This window comes from Mustela lutreola, chromosome 7 (genome assembly GCF_030435805.1).
Source record: "Mustela lutreola isolate mMusLut2 chromosome 7, mMusLut2.pri, whole genome shotgun sequence".
In the NCBI taxonomy this organism is placed as follows: domain Eukaryota; kingdom Metazoa; phylum Chordata; class Mammalia; order Carnivora; family Mustelidae; genus Mustela; species Mustela lutreola.
Genome location: NC_081296.1, coordinates 32111178 through 32133212, shown reverse-complemented (window position 1 = coordinate 32133212; position 22035 = coordinate 32111178). Strand labels below are relative to the sequence as shown.

At 41.3% G+C, this 22035-nt stretch overlaps 1 protein-coding gene across 2 annotated transcripts in view; it reads right to left on the bottom strand.

Annotated features, from left to right (window-relative positions):
• Positions 1 to 5418: 5418 nt before the first annotated feature.
• The window catches only part of GABRA5 (gamma-aminobutyric acid type A receptor subunit alpha5), an 83497-nt gene continuing 66880 nt past the window's right edge, over positions 5419 to 22035 (bottom strand). For both annotated transcript variants that reach the window (XM_059180243.1, XM_059180242.1), the window contains exons 8-11: positions 18538 to 18681; positions 15097 to 15249; positions 12059 to 12270; positions 5419 to 6699 (exon numbers count right to left, since the gene is read on the bottom strand). In XM_059180243.1, coding sequence (XP_059036226.1) covers positions 6397 to 6699; positions 12059 to 12270; positions 15097 to 15249; positions 18538 to 18681 — 812 coding nt within the window. In that variant the 3' untranslated portion in view covers positions 5419 to 6396. The remainder of the gene's footprint in view (positions 6700 to 12058; positions 12271 to 15096; positions 15250 to 18537; positions 18682 to 22035) is intronic.

The window sequence follows — 22035 nt, the reverse complement described above, 5'->3', positions numbered from 1 at the left end:
CAGTGTTGTCATTTTTTGACAGGAGATAATTTACTGAGGTGCTCACTCTACCACCTGCTCACCCCTAGATAATACATTTTATAGGCACTCTACCTAAAGAGTTAGCCAGACCAAGCCAGTGATTGCTATGTGAGGTTGTTCTCCTAGTAGTGTTGTTACGTGAAAATATGGATAAGTTCATAAAAACCCTGAAAATTTTATTTTATACATTCTTAAGAAAATATTTTCCTTGAGTGGGATACAACCATCCTTACCCAAAGAGGTTTCATGACATCCAGTCCATCCACTTTCCAGTATTCATTCCCTCTAGCAGTTCACATTCACTGAGCATCTGCCAGTGCTCTGGAAGAGTGTTGGCTGCTAGAGAGGCAGCGGTAGCAACATGAAGGATGTAGAGTAAATTGGACTTGAATTAGTATTGTGTCAATTACAGCTCATTTCAAAATTTGCTAAGATTATACATTATAAAATAGAGTATCTCATCTTTGGTTTTGTTTGTCTTTCAATTTGAACTCAGAAAAGCTAAGAAATTCATTTCTTCAGATTTTTGTATTAGGGAGATTCTAAGCAGTAAATATTTTTGAATCACAGGTTTCCATATCATTTCAAGAGAAGATACAGGGCATCTGAGTTTGGGATTGAGAAATTCTATTGAAAACAACAGTGACAAACATAATCCCGTGAACCTTTGATGAAATGAACCTTTTGCACACTTCAAAAGCATTACCTTATATCACTGCAAACCTGGCAAGTAATTGCAATGATCAGAGTTATCCATATTCAAATTCTCAACATGTTTGTTCATTGATTATCCCAGATGGACTAGTATTATAAAAAAGACATTAAGACTAATTTTTAAAAATTTTTATTTTTCGACAGAGAGAGATCACAAGTAGGCAGAGAGGCAGGCAGAGAGAGAGAGGAGGAAGCAGGCTCCCCGCCAAAAAGAGAGCCCGATGTGGGGCTTGATCCCAGAACCCTGGGATCATGACCTGAGCCGAAGGCAGAGGCTTTAACCTTCTTCTGAGCCACCCAGGGGCCCCCAAGACTAATTTTTAAGTATTTAAAACACTGTTTTCACTCAGAGAACTAAGGCATTTCCAATTTTCTAAAAATGGTTCTTTTTGATTTGAAGCCAGTTCTTACAATGGAAACTAATGTTGATTGAAGACGATGTCATCATCGTAGTTATGCTTTCTCCTTGAGGTAGACCCTGCCCAATGCAGTAACCATAATCATTTGGATCAGTACTATGGAAGGAGCAATCACATCAAGATACTTTGCTCCAGTCAATCAGGGCTTCTCCTTCCCCTCCCTTCCTCCCTCCACCCATTTGCTCCCTGTTTCCTCCTTCCTTATCACTTCTCTCTACCAATTCCCTCACTTGCTGTTTCTTTGTCTTTTAGATGGGGGGAGGTGAGATAGAGAGTGCTGCACTGACAGGTCCATTCCATCAAAAAGAGTTTCTAAGATCATGGAAGCACAGAATTTTTACATAAAAAAGGTACAGAAGGTCATGATTTCAGCTACTGGATATTTACTTCAAAGATACAATTCTAGTGATCCAAAGGGGCACCTGCACCTCCAATGTTTATAGTAGCAATGTCCATAATAATCAAACTGTAGAAAGAGCCCAGATGTCCATAGAAAGATGAATGGATAAGGATGTGGTATATATATATATATATACAATGGATACCATCAAAGTGAAATCTTGCCATTTGCAATGAAGTGGATGGAACTAGAGGGTAATATGCTAAGTGAAATAAGTCAATCAGAGAAAGACAAAGTAGAGAATCATAGGGGAAGAGAGGAAAAAATAAGATGAAATCAGAGGGGGACACAAACAATAAGAGACTCTTAATCATGCGAAGTACAATGAGGATTGCTAGCGGGGTAGAGTAGAGGAATGGGGTAACTGAGTGATGGACATTGGGGAGAGTATGTGTTGTAATGAACACTAGATATTATATAAGACTGATGAATCACAGACCTGTACCTCTGAAACCAATAATACATTAGATGTTAATTAATGAATTTAAATTTAAAAAAGAGAGAGAGAGAGCATGAGCAGGGGGGAGGGCAGAGGGAGAGAGAAAGAGATAGAAAGAGAGACAGAATCCTGAGAAAACGCCCTGCTAAGCATAGAGCCTGAGGGCTCAATCCCATGACCCTGAGATCAGACCCTAGCTGAAATCAAGAGTCTGACACTTAACCAACTAAGCCAACCAGGTACCCCTCAACTTTTAAAAAATTAATGTTATAGATGCAGGTAAGACCTGTAAATTCTATCCCATTCCATTCCTCACCTTCTACTTCCCATGTATGCACTATTACACATCAATTATTTTTCCTCCTGTATCTTTTTATAATTTTATTACATACGACTGTGTAATAGTACTGACATGCAAAAAAAAAAAAAAAAAAAAAAAAAAACAAGGTCACTCTTTCAGTGACAAAAACAAAAACAAAACAAAAATAAATATAAATCAAAAATATCCTCTAAGGTTTTTTTTTTTTTTTTAAAGATTTTATTTATTCATTTGACAGAGATCACAAGTAGGCAGAGAGGCAGGCAGAGAGATGGGAAGCAGGCTCCCTTGCTGAGCAGAGAGCCAGATGCGGAGCCTGATGTGGGGCCTGATCTCAGGACCCTGGGATCATGACCTGAGCCTAAGGCAGAGGCTTTAACCCACTGAGCCACCCAGGCGCCCCTCCTCTAAGGTGTTCTTAATAGATAATCATTCAACCAGATCACAAAGCAAGATTTTTCCTTTTAGGTTACATTTTTTATCTAAATCAACTTCCCCCCTGGAAGCAATCACATGGTTTTGTGAACATGGAGTTAGGAACTAGGAGAACTAAAATCTAGGCCTGCATTTTCTTCTAACATAAGACATGATTTGAGTTAATTGATTAACCTCTTTGGGTTTCAATGTTTATTTGTAAAACAGATTTCTCATTTACTATGCCTACTTCCAATAGCTTGTTCCATAAAAAACATTAAACACTATTTCTAAGGCATTCACATACAAATAGAATAAACATGTGTTGGAGAGGATGTGGAGAAAGGGGAACCCTCTTACACTGTTGGTGGGAATGTAAGTTTGGTGCAGCCACTTTGGAAAACAGTTTGGAGACTCCTTAAGAAATTGAAAATAGATTTTCCCTATGACCCTGCAATTGCACTACTGGGTATTTATCCCAAAGATACTGATGTAGTGAAAAGAAGGGCCACCTGTACTCCAATGTTCATAGCAGCAATGGCCACAGTTGCCAAACTGTGGAAAGAGCCAAGATGCCCTTCAACAGACAAATGGATAAGGAAGATATGGTCCATATATACAATAGAGAATTATGCCTCCATCGGAAAGGATGAATACCCAACTTTTATATAAAATTGGATGAGACTGGAGGAGATTATGCTGAGTGAAATAAGCAGAGAGAGTCAATTGCCATAAGCTTTTTCTTATTTGTGGAGCATAAGGAATAACACGGAGGACATGGGGAGATGGAGAGAAGTGAGTTGGGGGAAATTGGAAGGAGAGAAAAACCACGAGAGACTGTGAACACTGAGAAACAAACTGAGGGTTTTGGAGGGGAGTGGGTCGGGGGTTGGGTAAGCCTGGTGGTGGGTATCATGGAGGGCATGTATTGCATGGAGCACTGGGTATGGTGCATAAACAATGAATGCTGGAACACTGAAAAGAAATAAAATAAAATGAAAAAAAAAAAAAGATTTACAACCTCTTTATTAACCTTCAGTGAGGTAGGATAGTGTGTGCTATACTACTTAAACTTTTATGGTTACTCTAGAAGCATTTTGAACCCAATTATTTATACAAGAATTTAGGCCATCTTTAGCCAAACTCTGCCCTAGATAGATCCATAGATTCTTGAGAAATACAAAAGTAATACTAATTTTTCACTTATTAGAATATTCTATTTATGGTAATGTCAAAAAAATACATTGAAATACATACCTTCATTCTAAAAGTAGGACACTGTAATTTATAATTATTTCCAAAAAAATTTTATTTCTTGCCTTGTTATCATTCTTCCCAAGGTGATTCTTTATTATGTCCTCATTAAAAATAACAAACTGAAATATCTACCATACAAAATCAGAGAGCAGAAAACTAATGTGATCTTTTTCACTAAATATTAATCCTTTTTCAGACTAAGCAGAATGTAAATGCAATAGGCATACCTTCAAACTGGAATTCACCCAACAGAGCTCCTAGGATTCTCTGTAACAGAGGCTAGAACTTGTCAAGAAAATTATTGCAACTTGATGTGGAAGACATAATTTTCCATTAGACCTTTAAGGTGTCTATATGTATAGCCATCTAAAACTAAATTAGAGTATATTTTTCTCCAAACTACAGTGCAATGCTGAACTGTGAGGACTGTATAGGCAGACTATAACTAAACAATTGATAAAACAGAAGCTTCATACTGAGCTGGGTTTGCCTTTTGTTATGGCAGATTTTGTGTTGTGACATAGGAAAAACACACATATTAATTCTACAAATATAGTACCATGTATAACCAAGAAATGCTTCTTGCTTGAAGATTTAAGAGCACCTTTTTGTTGACCTTTACCTTTCTATGTGTGATATCCTGAAACCAGGCAGAGATAGTGAAAAATGGGCATGCTTCTTTTTAAAGAACAAAATGATCTCTCCTACTACTCAAATATGGTAACTAAATCCCATGAAAAGTCTTTCCAGGATAAATACGTGGAGTCCTCAATGAATGGATGTTGGGGGCATGTACATGGTTATTCAGGATGAAAGACATTGCTGAATATCTGCCTATGTGTGTGTCCACAGCCATGGCTATGGCTGTGTCTACCAAATACAGTGAAGTAAATTGGTATTAAAGAATTGCGTACCATTATGTAGTCCATTTAGACAGGCCTAATTTTGATACTGTTTGCTAACCATCATAATTCCCCTTTTATAATTCCAACTGAGTCACAGAGGAGGCAGGAAGTGTTTATTTTATACCTGTCATTCCCAGATACTTCCTTCAACAGAAAGTAGATTGTCCAAATGCAGTACTTTGCATCACTGTTCATGAAGATCAAATGGTAGGAGCAAGGACTGAGCAGTTACTTTGCCCATGGAAAGAACCCACTGTGCAACACCCACAGATAGGATGCATGTGACATAGGTCATGGCAATGAACTTCAGGTTTTACTCATTAACCCTTTTTGAAATTGCTTTCTTTTTACTACCCTACTCCAGAGAATTAAATTGAAACAGACATGAACAACCAAGAGGTTTTTTTGTTTTTATTTTTGTTTTCAAAGCAGTTTCATGATTGGTTTTCTCTATGGCATCTTTAGGAAACGAGCCCACCAAAATAAGGATTTCTTTTTTCAAAAAATGACATTTATCCACAAGATTGGTTCATTTTTTATTTTTTAATGAACATTTAAGGTTCATATACAAAAGCTACAGAGCAGTAAGTCAATCATGAAATAAGTACAAGGAAATAAAATGGAAAATAACTCAATTACAATTTCTCACCACTGAAGCACTACACGCTGGCTGCCAAGAGAGGTGGTCAATGTTTCAGCCAGTGAATGCATGGGCCAAATGCCAAGACTGTCATCACATCACTTTTTGTTTTAACACTTCCTTTTCTTTCTCTGATCAGTATTCAGTTGGATAGGGAGGTGGGTGGGGTGAGAGAAATGTTTCTTTTCAAAAAAAAAAAAAAAAGATTTTTAAAGCAGTTAAATTTTTCCTTGGGGAAATAATTTATCTGTTAGTCTAACATACCATATATTTCTGTTATTAAATTTCTCTGCATAAATATTTGCCTAATCTATTTCTTAATGTAAGATCATGCAGTACTTTCTAATTTCAGAACAGTAAGAATTATCAAAGGCAATTAGTTTTGTACATAAATGCCCACAGTTTCCTTTTTAATGAAAAATGTGCTCTTTGTGATCTTTGTTTCTTGCAAGAGAGTTGGTCAAGTAATAATCATGGAGCATTTCCTAAAATATTTATTTGCTGGGAAAATTTGTATGAAATGACATTTGAAGTATAAAAAACATTGTTAGGTAACACTTGGAACAGTTAAAAATATACTTATCTTGTTTGTAAACTATCAGTGTAAGATACTGAGTATCTGAGTGTCAGAGCCATTATCTCCTGTTTTCCTAGAAAGTTGTTTGCTTTATTTATCAATGTGACATCTTTGAAACATCTGACATTATATATAGAAACATCAAGGCAATATTATTTGTACATATTATTAAACATGCAAAAATTTCCTGAAAGATAGTGCCCGAATATGGAAATTCCCTCTGAGCTCAACCTCTCCTTGGTACCATTCTGCTGGAAGTATGGCTCTCTTGGAGTTTGGGAGTGTGGTGGGTTATTTTGGAGAGGCAGCCCCTTTAATCACCGGTTCCCTATTCAAATATGTTGCCCAGTAAACTAAGTTGAAAGTGCCAAACAAAACCGGGAATACAATTCGGGACATTTTGTCAATCTTGCTGATGCTGTTGTAAGTCTTTTTGTTTTCAGAAGTCTTCTCTTCAGAAGGCTTTACTGAGGCTGAAGATGCATTTGAGGTCCCTGCTGGGGTCTGTTCCTTTGGGATGTTGGGGGGGTGAGTCATTTTCCCAGTGGTATAAGCATTTGTTGACTTGTTTAATATGAGTTCCCGCTCCTTTTTCTGGAAAATATAATAAGATTGTAAGGGCATGACATTTGCAGGCAACTGAAGAGTTAATCTCTCAAAAGAGAGAGAGAGAGAAATATCAACTTAGCTCTGAGAAAGGCAGTTCTCCACAGACTTCTAAGCCTACAACCCCATGTGGCCAGTTTTGACTAAAGAATTCTATAATAGAAATCAGTTGCTTTCTTATACACTATCAATGAAAATATAGAAAGAGAACTTAGAGAACTGATTCCATTTACTATGGCACCAATAACCATAAGATACTTGGGAATAAATCTAACCAAAAAGGTAAAGGATCTGTACTCAAGGAACTACAGAAGACTCATTAAAGATACTGAAGAAGACACAAAAAGTTGGAAAACCATTCCATGCTCAAGGATCAGAAGAATAAACATTGTTAAAATGTCTATACTGCCTAGAGCAATCTATACCTTCAATGCCATCCTGATCAAAATTCCACCAGCATTATTCAAAGAGCTGGAACAAACAATCCTAAAGTTTGTATGGAACCAGAAAAGACCCCAAATTGGCAAGGAAATGTTGAAAAAAACAAAACTGAGAGAGCATCACATTGCTTGATTTCAAGCTTTTCTACAAAGCTGTGATCACCAAGACAGCATGGTACTGGCACAAAAACAGACACATAGACCAGTGGAACAGAGTAGAGAGCCCAGATATGGACCCACAACTCTATGGTCAAATAATCTTCGACAAAGCAGGAAAAAATATACATTGGAATAAAAGACACTCTTTTCAATAAATGGTGCTGGGAAAACTGGTCAGCTATGTGTAGAATGAACCTTGACCATTCTCTTATACCATACACAAAGATAAGCTCGAAATGGATAAAAGACCTCAATGTGAGGCAGGAATCTATCAAGATCCTAGAGGATAAAATAGGCAGTAGCCTCTTCAACATTGGCCACAGCAACTTCTTTTTTTCAACATATGTTTCCATAGGCAAAGGAAACAAAAGCAAAAATGAACTTTTGGGACTTTATCGAGATCAAAAGCTTCTGCACAGCAAAGGAAACAGTCAAAAAAACAAAGAGGCAACCCACAGAAAGGGAGAAGATATTAGCAAATGACACTACAGACAATGGGCTGATATCTAAGATCTATAAAGAACTCCTGAAACCCAACACAAACAAAACAGATAATCACATCAAAAAATAGACAGAAGACATGAACAGATACTTCTCCAAAGAAGACATACAAATGGCTAATAGGCACATGAAAAAATGTTCATCATCATTGGGGATCAGGAAGATTCAAATCAAAACCACATTGAGATAACACCAGTTCGAATGGCCAGTTAGAATGGCCTTACACTAGTTAGAATGGCCAAAATTAACAGGAGAGTAAATAATGTGTGTTGGAGAGGATGTGGAGAAAGAGGAACCCTCTTACGCTGTTGGCGGGAATGCAAGTTGGTGCAGCCTCTTTGGAAAACAGTGTGGAGATTCCTTAAGAAATTGAAAATAGGGGCGCCTGGGTGGCTCAGTGGGTTAAGCCGCTGCCTTCAGCTTAGGTCATGATCTCAGGGTCCTGGGATCGAGTCCCGCATCGGGCTCTCTGCTCAGCAGGGGGCCTGCTTCCCTTCCTCTCTCTGTGTGATCTCTTCCCTTCCTCTCTCCTACTGTGATCTCTCTCTGTCAAATAAATAAATAAAATCTTTAAAAAAAAAAAAAAAAAAAAAGAAATTGAAAATAGAGCTACCTTATGACCCTGAAATTGCACTACAGGGTATTTATCCCAAAGATACTGATGTAGTGAAAAGAAGGGCCACCTGTACCCCAATGTTCATAGCAGCAATGGCCATAGTTGCCAAACTGTGGAAAGAACCAAGATGCCCTTCAATGGATGAATGGATAAAGAAGATATAGTCCATATATACTATATATGAGAGAGTCAATTATCATATGGTTTCACTTACTTGCGGAGCATAAGGAATAACACAGAGGACACTGGGAGATGGAGAGGAGAAGTGAGATGGAGAAATCAGAAGGGGAGACAAACCATGAGAGACTGTGGACTCTGAGAAACAAACTGAGGGGAGGGGAGAAGGTGGGGTGTTGTGTGAGCTTGGTGGTGGTATTATGGAAGGCAAGTATTGCATGGAGCACTAGGTGTGGTGCATTAACAATGAATGCTGGAACACTGAAAAGAAAATAAAATGGGAAATAAAAACTTCTACAACAGACAAAATAATTCATGGTAAAAAATAATCAGAACGGTAGTTGTCTTTGTTGAGGTAGAAACTGGAAAGGCGTCTGTTGATTGGGAAGTGGCATGGTGAACTTTCTGGAGTACTAGTGAAGTTCTCTATCTTGAAAGGGATTTGCATTACACAGGTGAACATGTTCATCAAAATGCAGCAAATGTATCCTTAATATCTGTGTATTTTACACTATGCAAATTTTTCTTTGAAAGAATCAAACTGTAAATAAATTCTGAACTCTAGTTAATGACATACATAAATTTACATGTATATAAATATATTTACTGGGAAATGTATTGTCCTTTAAAATTTACTTCGAAGTGGATAAGAATGCAAGATGGATCAAAGATGAGTGAATGCATGGATAGATAGATGATGGACAAATAGACGGTAGTGACACAAGCATAGTAAAATGTTTGTAATAGATTTTCATTGTAAGATTCTTTAAACATTGCTGTCAGTTTGCAAATGTACATAATAAAACATTGCAAAATTTCTGTTCCATTAATATAGCACAATTAGGTAAAATTTAATTGTGAAAACATGGGAGAGTAAATTAAAAAAAATCTATCAACCATTAAAACTATGGAAAAGATAACAAGTAGAAAGGAAACACATGGAACAAGGAGAAAATGGAAGCAAGTGAAAAGGGAGGTAGAATAAATTTGTAAACAGATACAAAAAGCATGGTGACCACATGGTAACATGGTGAGGTAGGCTACAACAGTCCTGGGCCAGAGTAGGGACCCTCTGGGCCACTCTTCAGAAATACTACAGCTCTTCCATATACCAATGATCATGTGTGCAAGAAGAAACAACTATGAATTTACTACCTTGAATGGCTCCCATTTCTTGGTGGGGCCAAGAAAAGAACAGATATTTTAGAAGACACTAATCTGTCCTGGTAATGCATGTTTTACTTGGGGAGATGAGCAGCAGCCCAGGATTCAGCAGTCACAATGGCTGTAGCATTCCCAGAGATGTTCCCCAGTCTGCTTTCCAGGATGACTTGCTGCCCAACTGCGGGCAGAGTGGGTGGGAGACATCCTTCAACTCCCAACTCCTTCAGGGTAGACTTCAACTTCTTCCTCTACTGAATGTTGCTCCAAATAAGGTCTGTTCTTTCACTGATGTTCACCCTTAAAAATTGTGTTTCACCCCAAACCCTTAGCTGATGTTTGCCTCTGGAGATCCCAACATGTGACAATGGTGAACCTAGACTATTTTTCAAGCTCTCTACTTCTAAGTAAAAGTCAGTTTATTCGATAGGCTAATACTATGTTTACTAATTAATGTGTACTAACCACTAATTCATGTGTGACTTCCCTGCCTGAATGCCTTCAGATGTCCTGATGCTTCAGCTGCACAACCCCTTTCAGTCCTAAATGGTAGGATCCCCAGCACCACAGCCTTCTGGAGGACAACATGTAGTCTTGAAATTGCACAAGACACTGAAGTGTACTGCTTATTCTAAAAGATCAGTGCTAATCTAGGACTAGGCAATCTATGTTAACATCATCTCTCCCTCTCCCTTCAGATATGGGTCTATGGCAAGGAGTAACAACAGTGGAGCCAAGTGTGAAAGTGGTGGCTGACAAGGATGGTGAGCCTACATGACACTTTGGGGCTCTCCACCCATCCCTTTCTCTTAAACTCTAAGATATGAGCCTGAGGCCTCAATTCCTGTAATAGACTCTCACCTGATTTCCTACTCAGACTTCGCTGTCTCCAGTCCACTGTCACATAGCCACCAAGACCCAGCCCTTAGCAATCATTTAACTTCCGGCAACATAGTGCTGGGTGTTGGGAAGCCCTCCCTCCCAATTCCATTCATGTTCCTCCCCCTGCAAACCTCCTCCATGGCTCCTTTTATTTTCATCATCAAGTCCAGATGCTTTGGTCAAGAATCCCTAGTCTGCCTCTACAAATGTTTTCCCAGGTCACCATCAATCATCCATTATGGTCATCTCACTCTTACTCCCTCACTTGGTCTCCAACCCCCAAAACACCCACTCCTGGGGTTGCTGCTTGTCAAGGCCCTCCCTGCTGTCCCTTCTCCCCTGAGAGGATCCACAGCATGGATCCAACATGGCCAGATAGGAAAGCTGGACTTGGAAATGGGTTTTTCCAGACTGAAACTCTGGCATGGGAGGGGAGTCGTGAGGGGGAGGAAGGAAATAGCTGTGTTAAATGCAAAAAGCAAGTAGGAGGCCATCAGTGAGACACAGCTGTGTTCTCAGTAAAAAGTGTCTTGGGTTGCCCTTCCTGGTTTGTGGCCCTGGTTGGGAGGTCAGGCCATACAACTCCTGTCTTCTAGAATACCTTGCAGGACTCCCTTCATGCTGAGTTCTCATGGACAGATCTTTGATTTTCAAGGACAGATTTTTACTTCAGGTCTACCCTGTTAACTTTGGCCTGCTCTTGTCTCAGGGGAAAAGCTTTGCCTATTTGTTTAATGCATGGTATAATTCACAGTTTATCATGTGCCATTTTATTTTCTGTTCCATATATGTTATTCTCATCTCACCAAGGACATGGTTCAGCAGCTTGGAATTCTGTGTGACCTGTTTTCTTCAACAATTCCTTAGATTTAGGCACCGATCACCTTCTAAATACCCAATATTGAATTGCTTTGAACAGAGTAATGCTTTCCACAATTACTGTGCATTGTTTAAGTGAACCAAATCATCTCCTCAGTGGAACAAAGTGTCTTTTGAGGCTTCTAGTAGGGGGCACGCTCCCCTCATTCCTTAAAGCTACCCTGCAGATGATCTACTGCTTTGAAGTGACAAAAGAGTGAAGAGAAGATGTATAATTCAAAACTGGACAAGTAATGACTGAACAGACAGGAGATACTTTAGCAAAAATAATATATATGCAATAAAATCTATGCAAGTCCAAGCCATTCACATGGCATGAGACCTCTTGCTTGATCGAAGCCGATGATTCAAAACAAAGTTGAAACAGGACCTGTTGCAGTAAGACTTGATAGGGACCTTGAACATAAAGCAGGAGGTCATTTTTTCACTGGAGGGATGGGAGACAGGGAGGAGAAGCACTTGTCTTATATTTGCTATTTTAAATCAGGCACATTTTCTCTGGAAAAAAGGAAAATGAAGGGTGAAAATTTACCTTGACCTTGGCGGCTTCTGAGGCCTTTTTGCCATCCCAGGCCCAGCCTCTCTTTGTGAAATAGTTGACGGTAGCAAACTCGATCAGCGCAGAGAACACAAAAGCGTAGCACACAGCTATGAACCAGTCCATGGCTGTTGCGTAAGCCACTTTGGGCAGAGAGTTCCGAGCACTGATGCTGAGGGTCGTCATGGTCAGCACTGTGGTCACCCCTGTGGTTGTTAGTGACGGGAGGTCAGGCAAGGAGAATGGAAACAAGAATCAATATCGGCACCCAAACCCCAGGGTAACACCCTTGACTGTGACAGATGAACATAGGAAAGGAACTGGTTACTTTTAACCCCAGATGGAACTTCTCCCTCTCTCCTGATTTCCTAACATTTAACAAACTCATAGCATTTATAATATTGCTTATTTGATTTATCTTATTGATTGGCTCCTTCCTCTAGAATATAAACTGAGGAAGGTGGGGCTTGGGTCTGATATATATACATATGTTGTGTTCCTATTATCCTGAACCAAGCCCAGCAGATAGCTCATGTCCAACAATGATGTGTTAAATAGGTCATACCCCTCTGTGGCAAAGGGGCAATACCCAATAGATAACAGGCAATGACATTCACATGGCATCTAGTGAAGAGTTTCAATAAAATGTGCTATGTACCCTGTGGGTACTGGGCTCAAGGCAAACTAGAGACAGACTTGCTTCTACATGGATTAACCCAACTTTGAGGGCTTACTTCCAGAAAACTTCGAGGAGCCAAGTTCAAGAGAAGAACCATGTCTGAATCTGGATCTGGATCTCAGCACTTCACTCTACCCAAGAGGGAACAAAGTCCCCTCAAAGCCCTTGTGTGAGGTGCCTGTGCCTGTCTGCGTTAGCTTCTGTGGAAACTCTGCAATGACCATGCAGCAAGGCCAGACTGCTGGAGGGGGGACATTGAGGACTGGCTGATTATGAGCCATCTATCTAGTATCCACTCAGTGCCAGACTGATCTAAGCCACAATCTTATTATCCCAATTCACAGGCAACGGGCTTAAAGATTTAAAAATACTTAGCAATGTACCCCATTTCACTAGCTGGCAAATGAGAACCTGTATTCAGATCCAGGTCTGCAGGACCCTTTACAGCCCACGCAGCTGCCACATGTGCGATGCCTTCCTCCTTACCACAGTTTTGTGTGGGCGTGTGGGCACAATGCACTTGTTATGGGTTGAATTATGTTCCCCCAAATTCATACGTTAAAATCCTAATCTCCAGAATTTCAGAATGTAATCTTACTTGCAAACACAAGTTAAAATGAGATTGTTAGGGCAGCCCCTGATCCAATATGACTGGTACCACAGACATGCACATAGGGTGCGAACACTGGAATTGCCTGTCCTAACCCTAACCCTGGAACAGACCCTTTCTTCACAGCCCTCAGAAGGAACCAGCTTTGTTGACCTCTTGATTTGGGGCTTGTAGCCTCTAGAATTGAAACAAGTAATTTCCATTGTTTAAACCCCTCAGGGCATGGCACTTTGTTATGGAGCCCTAGGAAATCAGAGCACCAAGTATGTCATGTCACTGGTGGTCAGAGCAGCTGAGTTTGCATCCAATGTCATCCTTCAAAGGTATTTATATGTACTCCCCGAGCATGGTACCATGAGTGGAATTAATGCATAGTGAAAAATCAGTAGGCAACTTTGATTTTTCTTAAAAACCCACTTAATCATTGTGCTGGGGGAGAGGGTTCTGTGCATGACCTTGAAATAGGCTTCTTGAACTTCTTGGGTCCTTGAACATCCCAAAGTGCTTTGGGAATCTCCCAGAAGAAACAGAAACTAATATCCAGCATTCTCCAAACTATTTTTTTTTCCTACCCACCTACTAATATTCCCCTAAACTACTGGGGAAGCACTGCCTGGTCATGAACCTCCATACCCTTTTGAAACATTTCTGAAGCAAGTGTAGCTGGCCACGTAGGTAGAGAAATAGTCTGACAGGAATACTCCTGGGCCATCACTTAGAAACTCCCTGGGCTCTTAGACTTCCTACAGACTAGGTAGTGGTAGCATAAAATGCAGGTCATGGCTTCCTTCTTCGCAGTAGTTAAGAGCTGAGGCATGAAGTGTACCTTAAGGTTTAGAAATATGTCAGCATCCATTATCACAAGTGACCTGCAAAACTACTTTTAGTATCGCAACTCAGATGTGAGGAAGCAGAGCTTCAAGGTAAGAGTTAAATGCTTAACTATGCCTGCTCTGCCAAGGTACCTCCTGAACTAGATTTTGCTATACCTAACACAAGTCTTAGGGATGTCAAATGATGTTGTTCTAGATTCTTATCATATATATGTGTATCTGCAAATAAGTCTATGTGAATATCTATGTATAATATATATATGCATTATGTAATATGCAAATGTCCACATATTCAAATCATATACCCCATAAATATGATGGTGTATATGATATATAGATATGTGATTTATTATTACCATATAAGATATGATGGATTGAATGCCCTTGGGAGTTCATTTTAAAGTGGCATGCACGCTTCAAAGAAAACTGCCTGATAACAAAGTAGTACTTTGGGAGAAGTATGAAAATACTGTAGCAAAATATCACATAAGACAGAGTGCCGGCAGTTTCCATCCTTAAAAAAAAAAAAAGGCTACCAGCAAAGGCTTTTCAAAATGGAAACAATGATCAAATAGATCTTGCATCATTTCCTAAACTCTTGTTAGAGAGCCATCCTAACTCCTAATCCTTAACATTGAATTCTCTCTTTTTTTTTTTAATTGTTTTATGTTAGTCACCACACAGTACATCACTAGTTTTTGATGTAGTTTTCCATGATTCATTGTCTGCATAAAACACCCAGTGCTCCATGCAATACATGTCCTCCCTAACACTGGATTCTTAACTAATAGGTCTATTTGTTTTCCAGGTCACAGAACAGACAGTAATCACTAGGAGTTTAGAGGATTTTGTTGTTTGGGGATAGTCAGAAGCAGTCCCAAGACACCAGTGCAGGCTTAGAGACACTCACCAAACACTGTCCTGGCAGGGACCGATTCTCTGTTCAGCCAAAAGGACACCTGTGACAAGATCACGGTCATTATGCAGGGAAGGTAGGTCTGGATGACAAAGTAACCGATCTTCCTCTTCAGATGGAAATGAGCCGTCATGACTGTGTATTCCCCTGCAAATAAGCAAATTAATGCAGGACAGTCACCTGTCCTAGAGTCTTGCCTGTCCTTCCTGCTCCTGGACCAGAGGTGGTCCTTCTCTCCATCTCCCCCTTAGAAAACTATTCGTTTATATTGTTGGAGTAAATGAAAGAATGGAGGATACAGGGATTTCTTAATTATAAGTCAGTCTTCTGAGCCTCATCTTCTGAAGAGCCTTTACTGGTGGATGTTTTTCCTGGGGAAAATCAGATTTGTGTGTTTTCCTAATCCCTGGTCACAATCTGTGCCACTCACCGCTACTGCCATCAGGATTTCAGGATTTAGCCTCTCCAGATATAACTCAGGACATCACAGAGCCCTGTTGCAGGTGGAGAAATTTTCTTCCTATTTCCCAGCCAGGGAAGGCTGGAAGAAGCTAAGGGTGACCACCCCCCTGCTCCGTGCTCCCTGCCAGACCTGGGTGGAGGGTGAGCAACTGCAGCTGGAGGCGGCCACGGGTCTTGGCAGCCCCCCCTTCCTGCCGCCTACCAGGGAGATTGGGGCATTTCCTTGACAATGCCCCAGGGACTTCTCTGGATCTGCCTGGCAGTGTGGGAGGCCAGCGGGGACCTTCCGTTCATTGCTGAGAATGATGCTGCCTTGATGGTGAACTGGTAAGGAGCTGAGACGGGCTGTGGTCGGGGGGTGTGTGAATGGCTGACAACTGGAGAATCTCCAGGGCTAGGATGTTTTTGTTTGTTTGTTTGTTTTATTCAAGTATAGTTCATGTACAATGTTATATAAGTTTCAGGTGTACAACATATTGATTTGACAATTCTGTACATTACTCAACGTTCACCATGATAAGTGTAGCCATCATTGGTCACCATATAACATTATTACAATATTATTGAGTATTTCCTGTTCTGCACCGTTCATCTCTGGGACTGCTTATGGGGAGATGAGAAGGCTGCTTTGAGAAGCAGAAGCAGAATTAAGCTGATCTGAGGACAAGAGTTCTTTTGCTGAATTACAAGGAGTAGATGGCGTGGCTGGGTGGAACTGCAAAGTGGGGAGAAGGGCTTGAGGCCTCCCCTAAAGCAGACGCAGTGGGAGCTGGCTATCTGGGGGGTGGTCTGCTGGAGACCCATGTGGAGCACTGGGACAACTGAGCCAGATAACAAGCTCCGATGCTTGCTTTTGGAATCGGAGCCCAGAGCTCAGCATGGCCAGCTGTGGATGTGTCCCTACATGCCTTTTCTCACGGCGTGCCAGATGTCATAGGCAGAGGGAACTATTAAAATCACATGCAGCAAAATCTGCCCCCTTGCAGAAAAGAAGATCAAAATCCTTAGGAGTGCCTGCGACATGCCAACAGAGGCAGGCCACACTGTCCCCATAGTTCCAAGACAGGTCAGAGCAGAGGAGAATGGCCGAGTGGGCTCCATTACAGCAGAAAGAAGCAGCAACAAAGAGACGGAGGATGAGATATGTTTAAGAGCAAGGACTGGATCTTTATAATGATCCAACTTTGCCTCTCCTTGACATCTGAAAAGAGGGGAAATGCCATTCTATTTCTTTGCAGTAGGGTTTGAGATTACTCTCTTGCTTATAATGCTTTTATTGTTGTTGTTCTCATTCTGTTTTGTTTTGTTTTAATTTGAGTATAGTTGACACACAATGTGACACTAGTTTTGGATGTGCAACATAGTGATTCAACAAGTTTATGCATTATTCTGTATTTGCCACAAATGTAGCTACCATCTGTCCCAATACATCCCTAAACAGTATCATTGATTATACTCCTTATGCTGTGCCTTTTATTCCTGTGACTTACTCATTCTTTACTAGCAAGTCCGTATTTTCCACTCGCCTTCACCCATTTTGCTCATCCCTTCACCCCACCAATTTGTTTCATTTTTGAGTTGAAAGTAGCAATATCAAATAATGTTTTTTATTTTTTATTTTTTTTTATTTTTTTTTAAAGACTTTATTTATTTATTTAACAGAGATTACAAGTAGGCAGAGAGGCAGGCAGAGAGAGAGAGAGAGGAGGAAGCAGGCTCCCCACAGAGCAGAGAGCCCGATGTGGGGCTCGATCCCAGGACCCTGGGATCATGACCTGAGCCGAAGGCAGAGGCTTTAACCCATGAGCCATCTAGGTGCCCCCAAATAATGTTTTTTAAAAAGACCATCTTTTTAGAACAGAAATAGAGGCATAAACTCCATTTATACATTTTTAAAGAACTATATGAAACAATTCTGGACTGTAGCATCCTCTATTAACATGGCAATTCTTTACCCTACACATCTGCTACACCACCTTTTCACTTATTCCCACAAAATTAGGCTACCACCCTCTCAGTCCTGCCAGGCTCTCTTCTCTCTCCCTGGGATGTCCAGCAATAAGGCCAGTGGGTAGGATCTGGGAGTCTGTATGTAGAAGTAGCATGCACTTCCTGCCAGCTCTGAGGTTTGGCAATGCTGAGAAAGAGTGATGCTGACCAGGGTACCTTCTGGGGCTTGCAACTCATCCCTGCTACAGGGCCCACTCCATCCAGCCTATACTTTTCTTCTCTGCATTAGAGACTCTCTGAGGCCGTGGAATCTCCTCTTCTGCAACAGCCAAGCCTCCTGATTGCTAAAACAGGGCCCCCTGTGGCCAGGAGTCAACCGGGGACACACCTTTCAAGTGCAGAAAGTAGAACGCCCTCTGTCCTTTTGGACACCTCACCCATTTTGTGTTAGGTGAAGTCAGGTTGTACTGGGCCTGTGGTACTCAGCCCAGCCCTATGCATGTGAGAGTGAGAGCCCCTTCCTTCTTGGTGAGGCCTCAGCTGTTTCTATGATGCTGTTGTGCAAAATTCAACCCCTGGGAAATCTTAGAAATGTTCAGAACAGGAGGGGAGCAGGTAAACAGGAGTACCTGCAGGAAGCTGTCTACCTTTCCTGCAGAGACTACTACTGCCTCTGTGTCTCAGTGCTTGAAGCAGGAGCTCTGTTATATAAGCAGGTTCGTGCATCCTCCAGGCAGAACATGCAATCACAGGGGTGTGCACACATGAAGGCAAACACACCTGAGATTACACCTCCCATGGCTCTCAGTACTGCCAGTCACTGCAGCTGGTGCCTTTGTAGGCCACTGCAGGAACTGGGACCTGAATTGGAGGGGTCCTTGTGGCCAGCACTGCACAGCAACAGCCATGCCCCAGATTGCTAAGTAGAACTGAAGTGAGCCTGAGGGGAATCCTCCCCACCAACATACCACAGGAGCACCAAGTTCTCCCAGGGTTTGTCATTCTACATGCACTTGGTCTCACCTGTGCTGGTGCTGATGTTCTCGGTGCCCACCGTCTGCCCCATCAAGTGGTACTGGTTCAGCCTGGAGCCATCTTCTGCCACCACCACTGACTTAGTGGTGCCATTAGTCCAGACATAGACAACTTCAGAATTAGGATATGCATCTGTATGGGGGTGAGCAGAAGGTGGTATAAATGAAAGGAAATATTTTCAGCCTGCACAACCAAAGATGTTTATAAATGTAGCAAGAGAGATGAGTGGAAGGTCAAAGTTAAAGGTCCTGGTGGTCAGACCAGGGCAGATGTCACCACTGTTTAGATCCTTTTCATTCCTAAAGATCTGGGTGGTCAGCAATAAGTGCCTGGTGCTTCCTAGCATGTATTTTCTCTGTAGGGTACAGTATTGCATGGGCTGAGACCACAGTGCTGGGGGCTTTCCCAGCTCTGTGGTCTTGGGAAAGTCACCTCAGCTCTGTGCCTCATCTTTTCCATCTGTAAAATGGGGGCAGTAACAGCAGCTACTTCTTGGGGTTCCTGCTGTCACGATACAAGCTCCATAATGCACTAATGCATTGAGCACATGAGCAGCACCTGAGAGCATTAGTTATGATAAAGACTCCACTTTGCAACTGGTACTTATCGTCCCGTTGTCCAATGCTATTCTGGTGGGAGCGTGACATGGTAGGTAAGACTTCCTCCCCCTGGTATCATGTCTATGAATGTTACCTTATATGGTATATGGCACTGTACAGATGGAGTTAAGGCTAGAGGCCTTTAAATCAGAAGATTATCCTGGATTATTCCAGTACACCCAGTATAATCACTTGAGCCCTCAAAAACAGAGAACTTTCTCCAGCTGGAGCCAGTCAGAGACCCAGCTCAGAGAAATCTGAAGCATGAAGAAAGTACTTGACCATCAATGTTGGCTTTGAAGATGGAGGAAGGGGACATGGAATGTGACCAGCTTCTAAAGGGTGAGAATGACCACCCGCGGCAGAAAACACACCACAGCTGGCAGGAAACAGGGACTTCAAACCTATAGCCATACAGAACTGCACCCTGCCAACAACCTGAATGAAGCTAGACGTAGATTCACCCCCAGAAAGAAACGCAGTCCTGCCAACACTATAAGTCTGGCCAGTGGGACCCAGCAAACACACTACATTCTGGCTTATAGAACTCTTAAGAAAATAAAGATATTATTTTCTTTTTTTTTTCTTTTCCCAAGCTTTATTGAGATATGAATGACATGGAGCAGTATGTAAGCTCGAGGTATACAATGTAAAGATTTGATATATGTATGAATTGTGAAACAATTATCGTGATAAGATTAGTTACATATGTATGGCTTTAAACTGCGAAGTGTGTGATAACTTGTCATAGAGCAATAGAAAACTAGGACAGGTAGATGAGGAACAGAGAAGGGAAGAGGGAGACAAATACACATAAAACATGTAACAGGTTTGTTAATGCTATAGAAAACTACAAGCTATGAAAAGGGAGGAGGCATAATTTTAAATGGCGTTGTCTGCGAAGGCCTAATTTAGGAGACCCAAGAAGTGTGCAGGAGCTGGCCACGTGGCTGTCAGGAGGAAGAGCATCCGAGGAATGGATGCTGCAAAGGTCCTGCTGCAATACCTGGAGAAAAGCCAGGCAGGGGGCGGAGGAAAAGACCAGATAAAACAGTGCTTTGGGCCACCTGCGTGGCTCAATTGGTCTGCCTTTGGCTCAGGTCATGATCCAGGGTCCTGGGACTGGGTCCGGCATTGGGCTCCCTGCTCAGCAGGGAGCCTGCTTCTTCCTCTGCCTGCCACTCTCCCCTGCTTATGTTCTCTCTCTCTCTCTCTCTCTCTGGAAAATAAATAAATAAAATCTTTTTAAAAAACAGTGCCTCAAGACCATTTTTCGGCCTTTGACTTTTGCTCTGAGCTAGTCAGAAGACACAGACATATTCTAACATGCTTTAAAAGGATCCATCTGGCTTAGCTAATTAGTTGAGCCAAATGTTACTAAGATTCTATAACTTTAAACTGTAGGTTCTAACAATATAATTTTTATTTAATTTTAAGCATAAGGTGAAAGAAGAACTGTAATGAACCACTGTTATTTAATGTAGTGTTGAAAGTCCTAGCTACAGCAATCAGACAACAAAAAGAAATACAAGACCTCCAAAGCAGCAAGGAAGGAGTAAAACTTGTATACTCTATATACAAGACATGATACTCTATATAGAATATCTGAAAGACTCCACCAAAAAACTGCTAGGGCTGATAATTTGAATTCAGTAAAGTCACGGGATACAAAATCAATGTACAGAAATCTGTGGCATCTCTATATCCAACAGTGAAGCAGCAGAAAGAGAAATTAAGAAATAAAGACATCTCATATTATAGACATTTTTATTTTACTTTTGTCCTTGAAAATATCAAATATTGAGGGATGTGGAATTCATGATGATTTTGGTTAACTTTGTCATAAATTTTATACTCTTCATTATGCTTAACTAGAGTCAGTTGGATGGCATCTGAATGTATATTTATTTCTAGAATTTTTTCTTACATTCCTTAATAGAAAATAATGAACAATTTATAACTTTCATAAAATTTTTATACTTTCCATAAAACTTGATGAACATTTAGTGAATAAACTTGTTAATTTATCTAGAGATTAAAAAAAAAATAAAAGGATCCATCTGGCTGAGATGGGAGAATAGAACAGAAGTGGGAACCAGACAAATGGGAGACTGCCTATGACAATATTAAAATAATCTAGGTGGAAGATGATAGTGGTGGGCAAGGGTACAAAGAGGAGAAATTTGGGATCCATGTTAAAGGAAAGGGTCGTCCAGGTGCTAACAAATCATGTGAGCTGGGAGAGGGAGAAGGTGGCCAGTCTGGGCGTCTGGACAGGTCATTTGCATGTGGGAGGATGGCAGAGATTCTGGAAGGACATGGCATCCAGTGAAAGAGGAGGAATGCAGGTGCCTACATGTCAGAGTTGAGGCCTTTGAGGGCTTTCCTTGGGGATGCTGAGTGGACAGTTGTACAAGTTAGATCATGGGAATTGTCCCGGATGGAAGTGACTTCTCCCATCACCAGGATACGGATGTCAGCTGAAGCACAGGCTGGTGAGATCACCTGAGGGGTGCTGGTGGAGAAAAAGAAAGGGTGGGGCATGCCTTCCTAGGGTGCTGCAGGGTCTGGAGTCTGAGAAGCTGAGGGGAGAACAGCAAAGCCACTGGAACAGCAGGCACTGCAGTGGGAGGGCACGGGGAATGTCCTGTCTGGGCGGCCTGTATCACCGGCTTCAGTTGATGGCTCAGGAGTGGCCCCAGGACCTAGTAGAATCTGGCCACCTCAGCAAGAGCAGCTGGCTTCCAGGAACTGACGGGCTTATTTGTTCCAGCTGTCTCTTGAGGTGTCTAGAAGTAAACCAACACACTTGTCCCATCATCAAGTCCATGAGTATGAACAGATGCCACACCCAACCACTCTGACACCTTTTGAACAAAGCTGTATG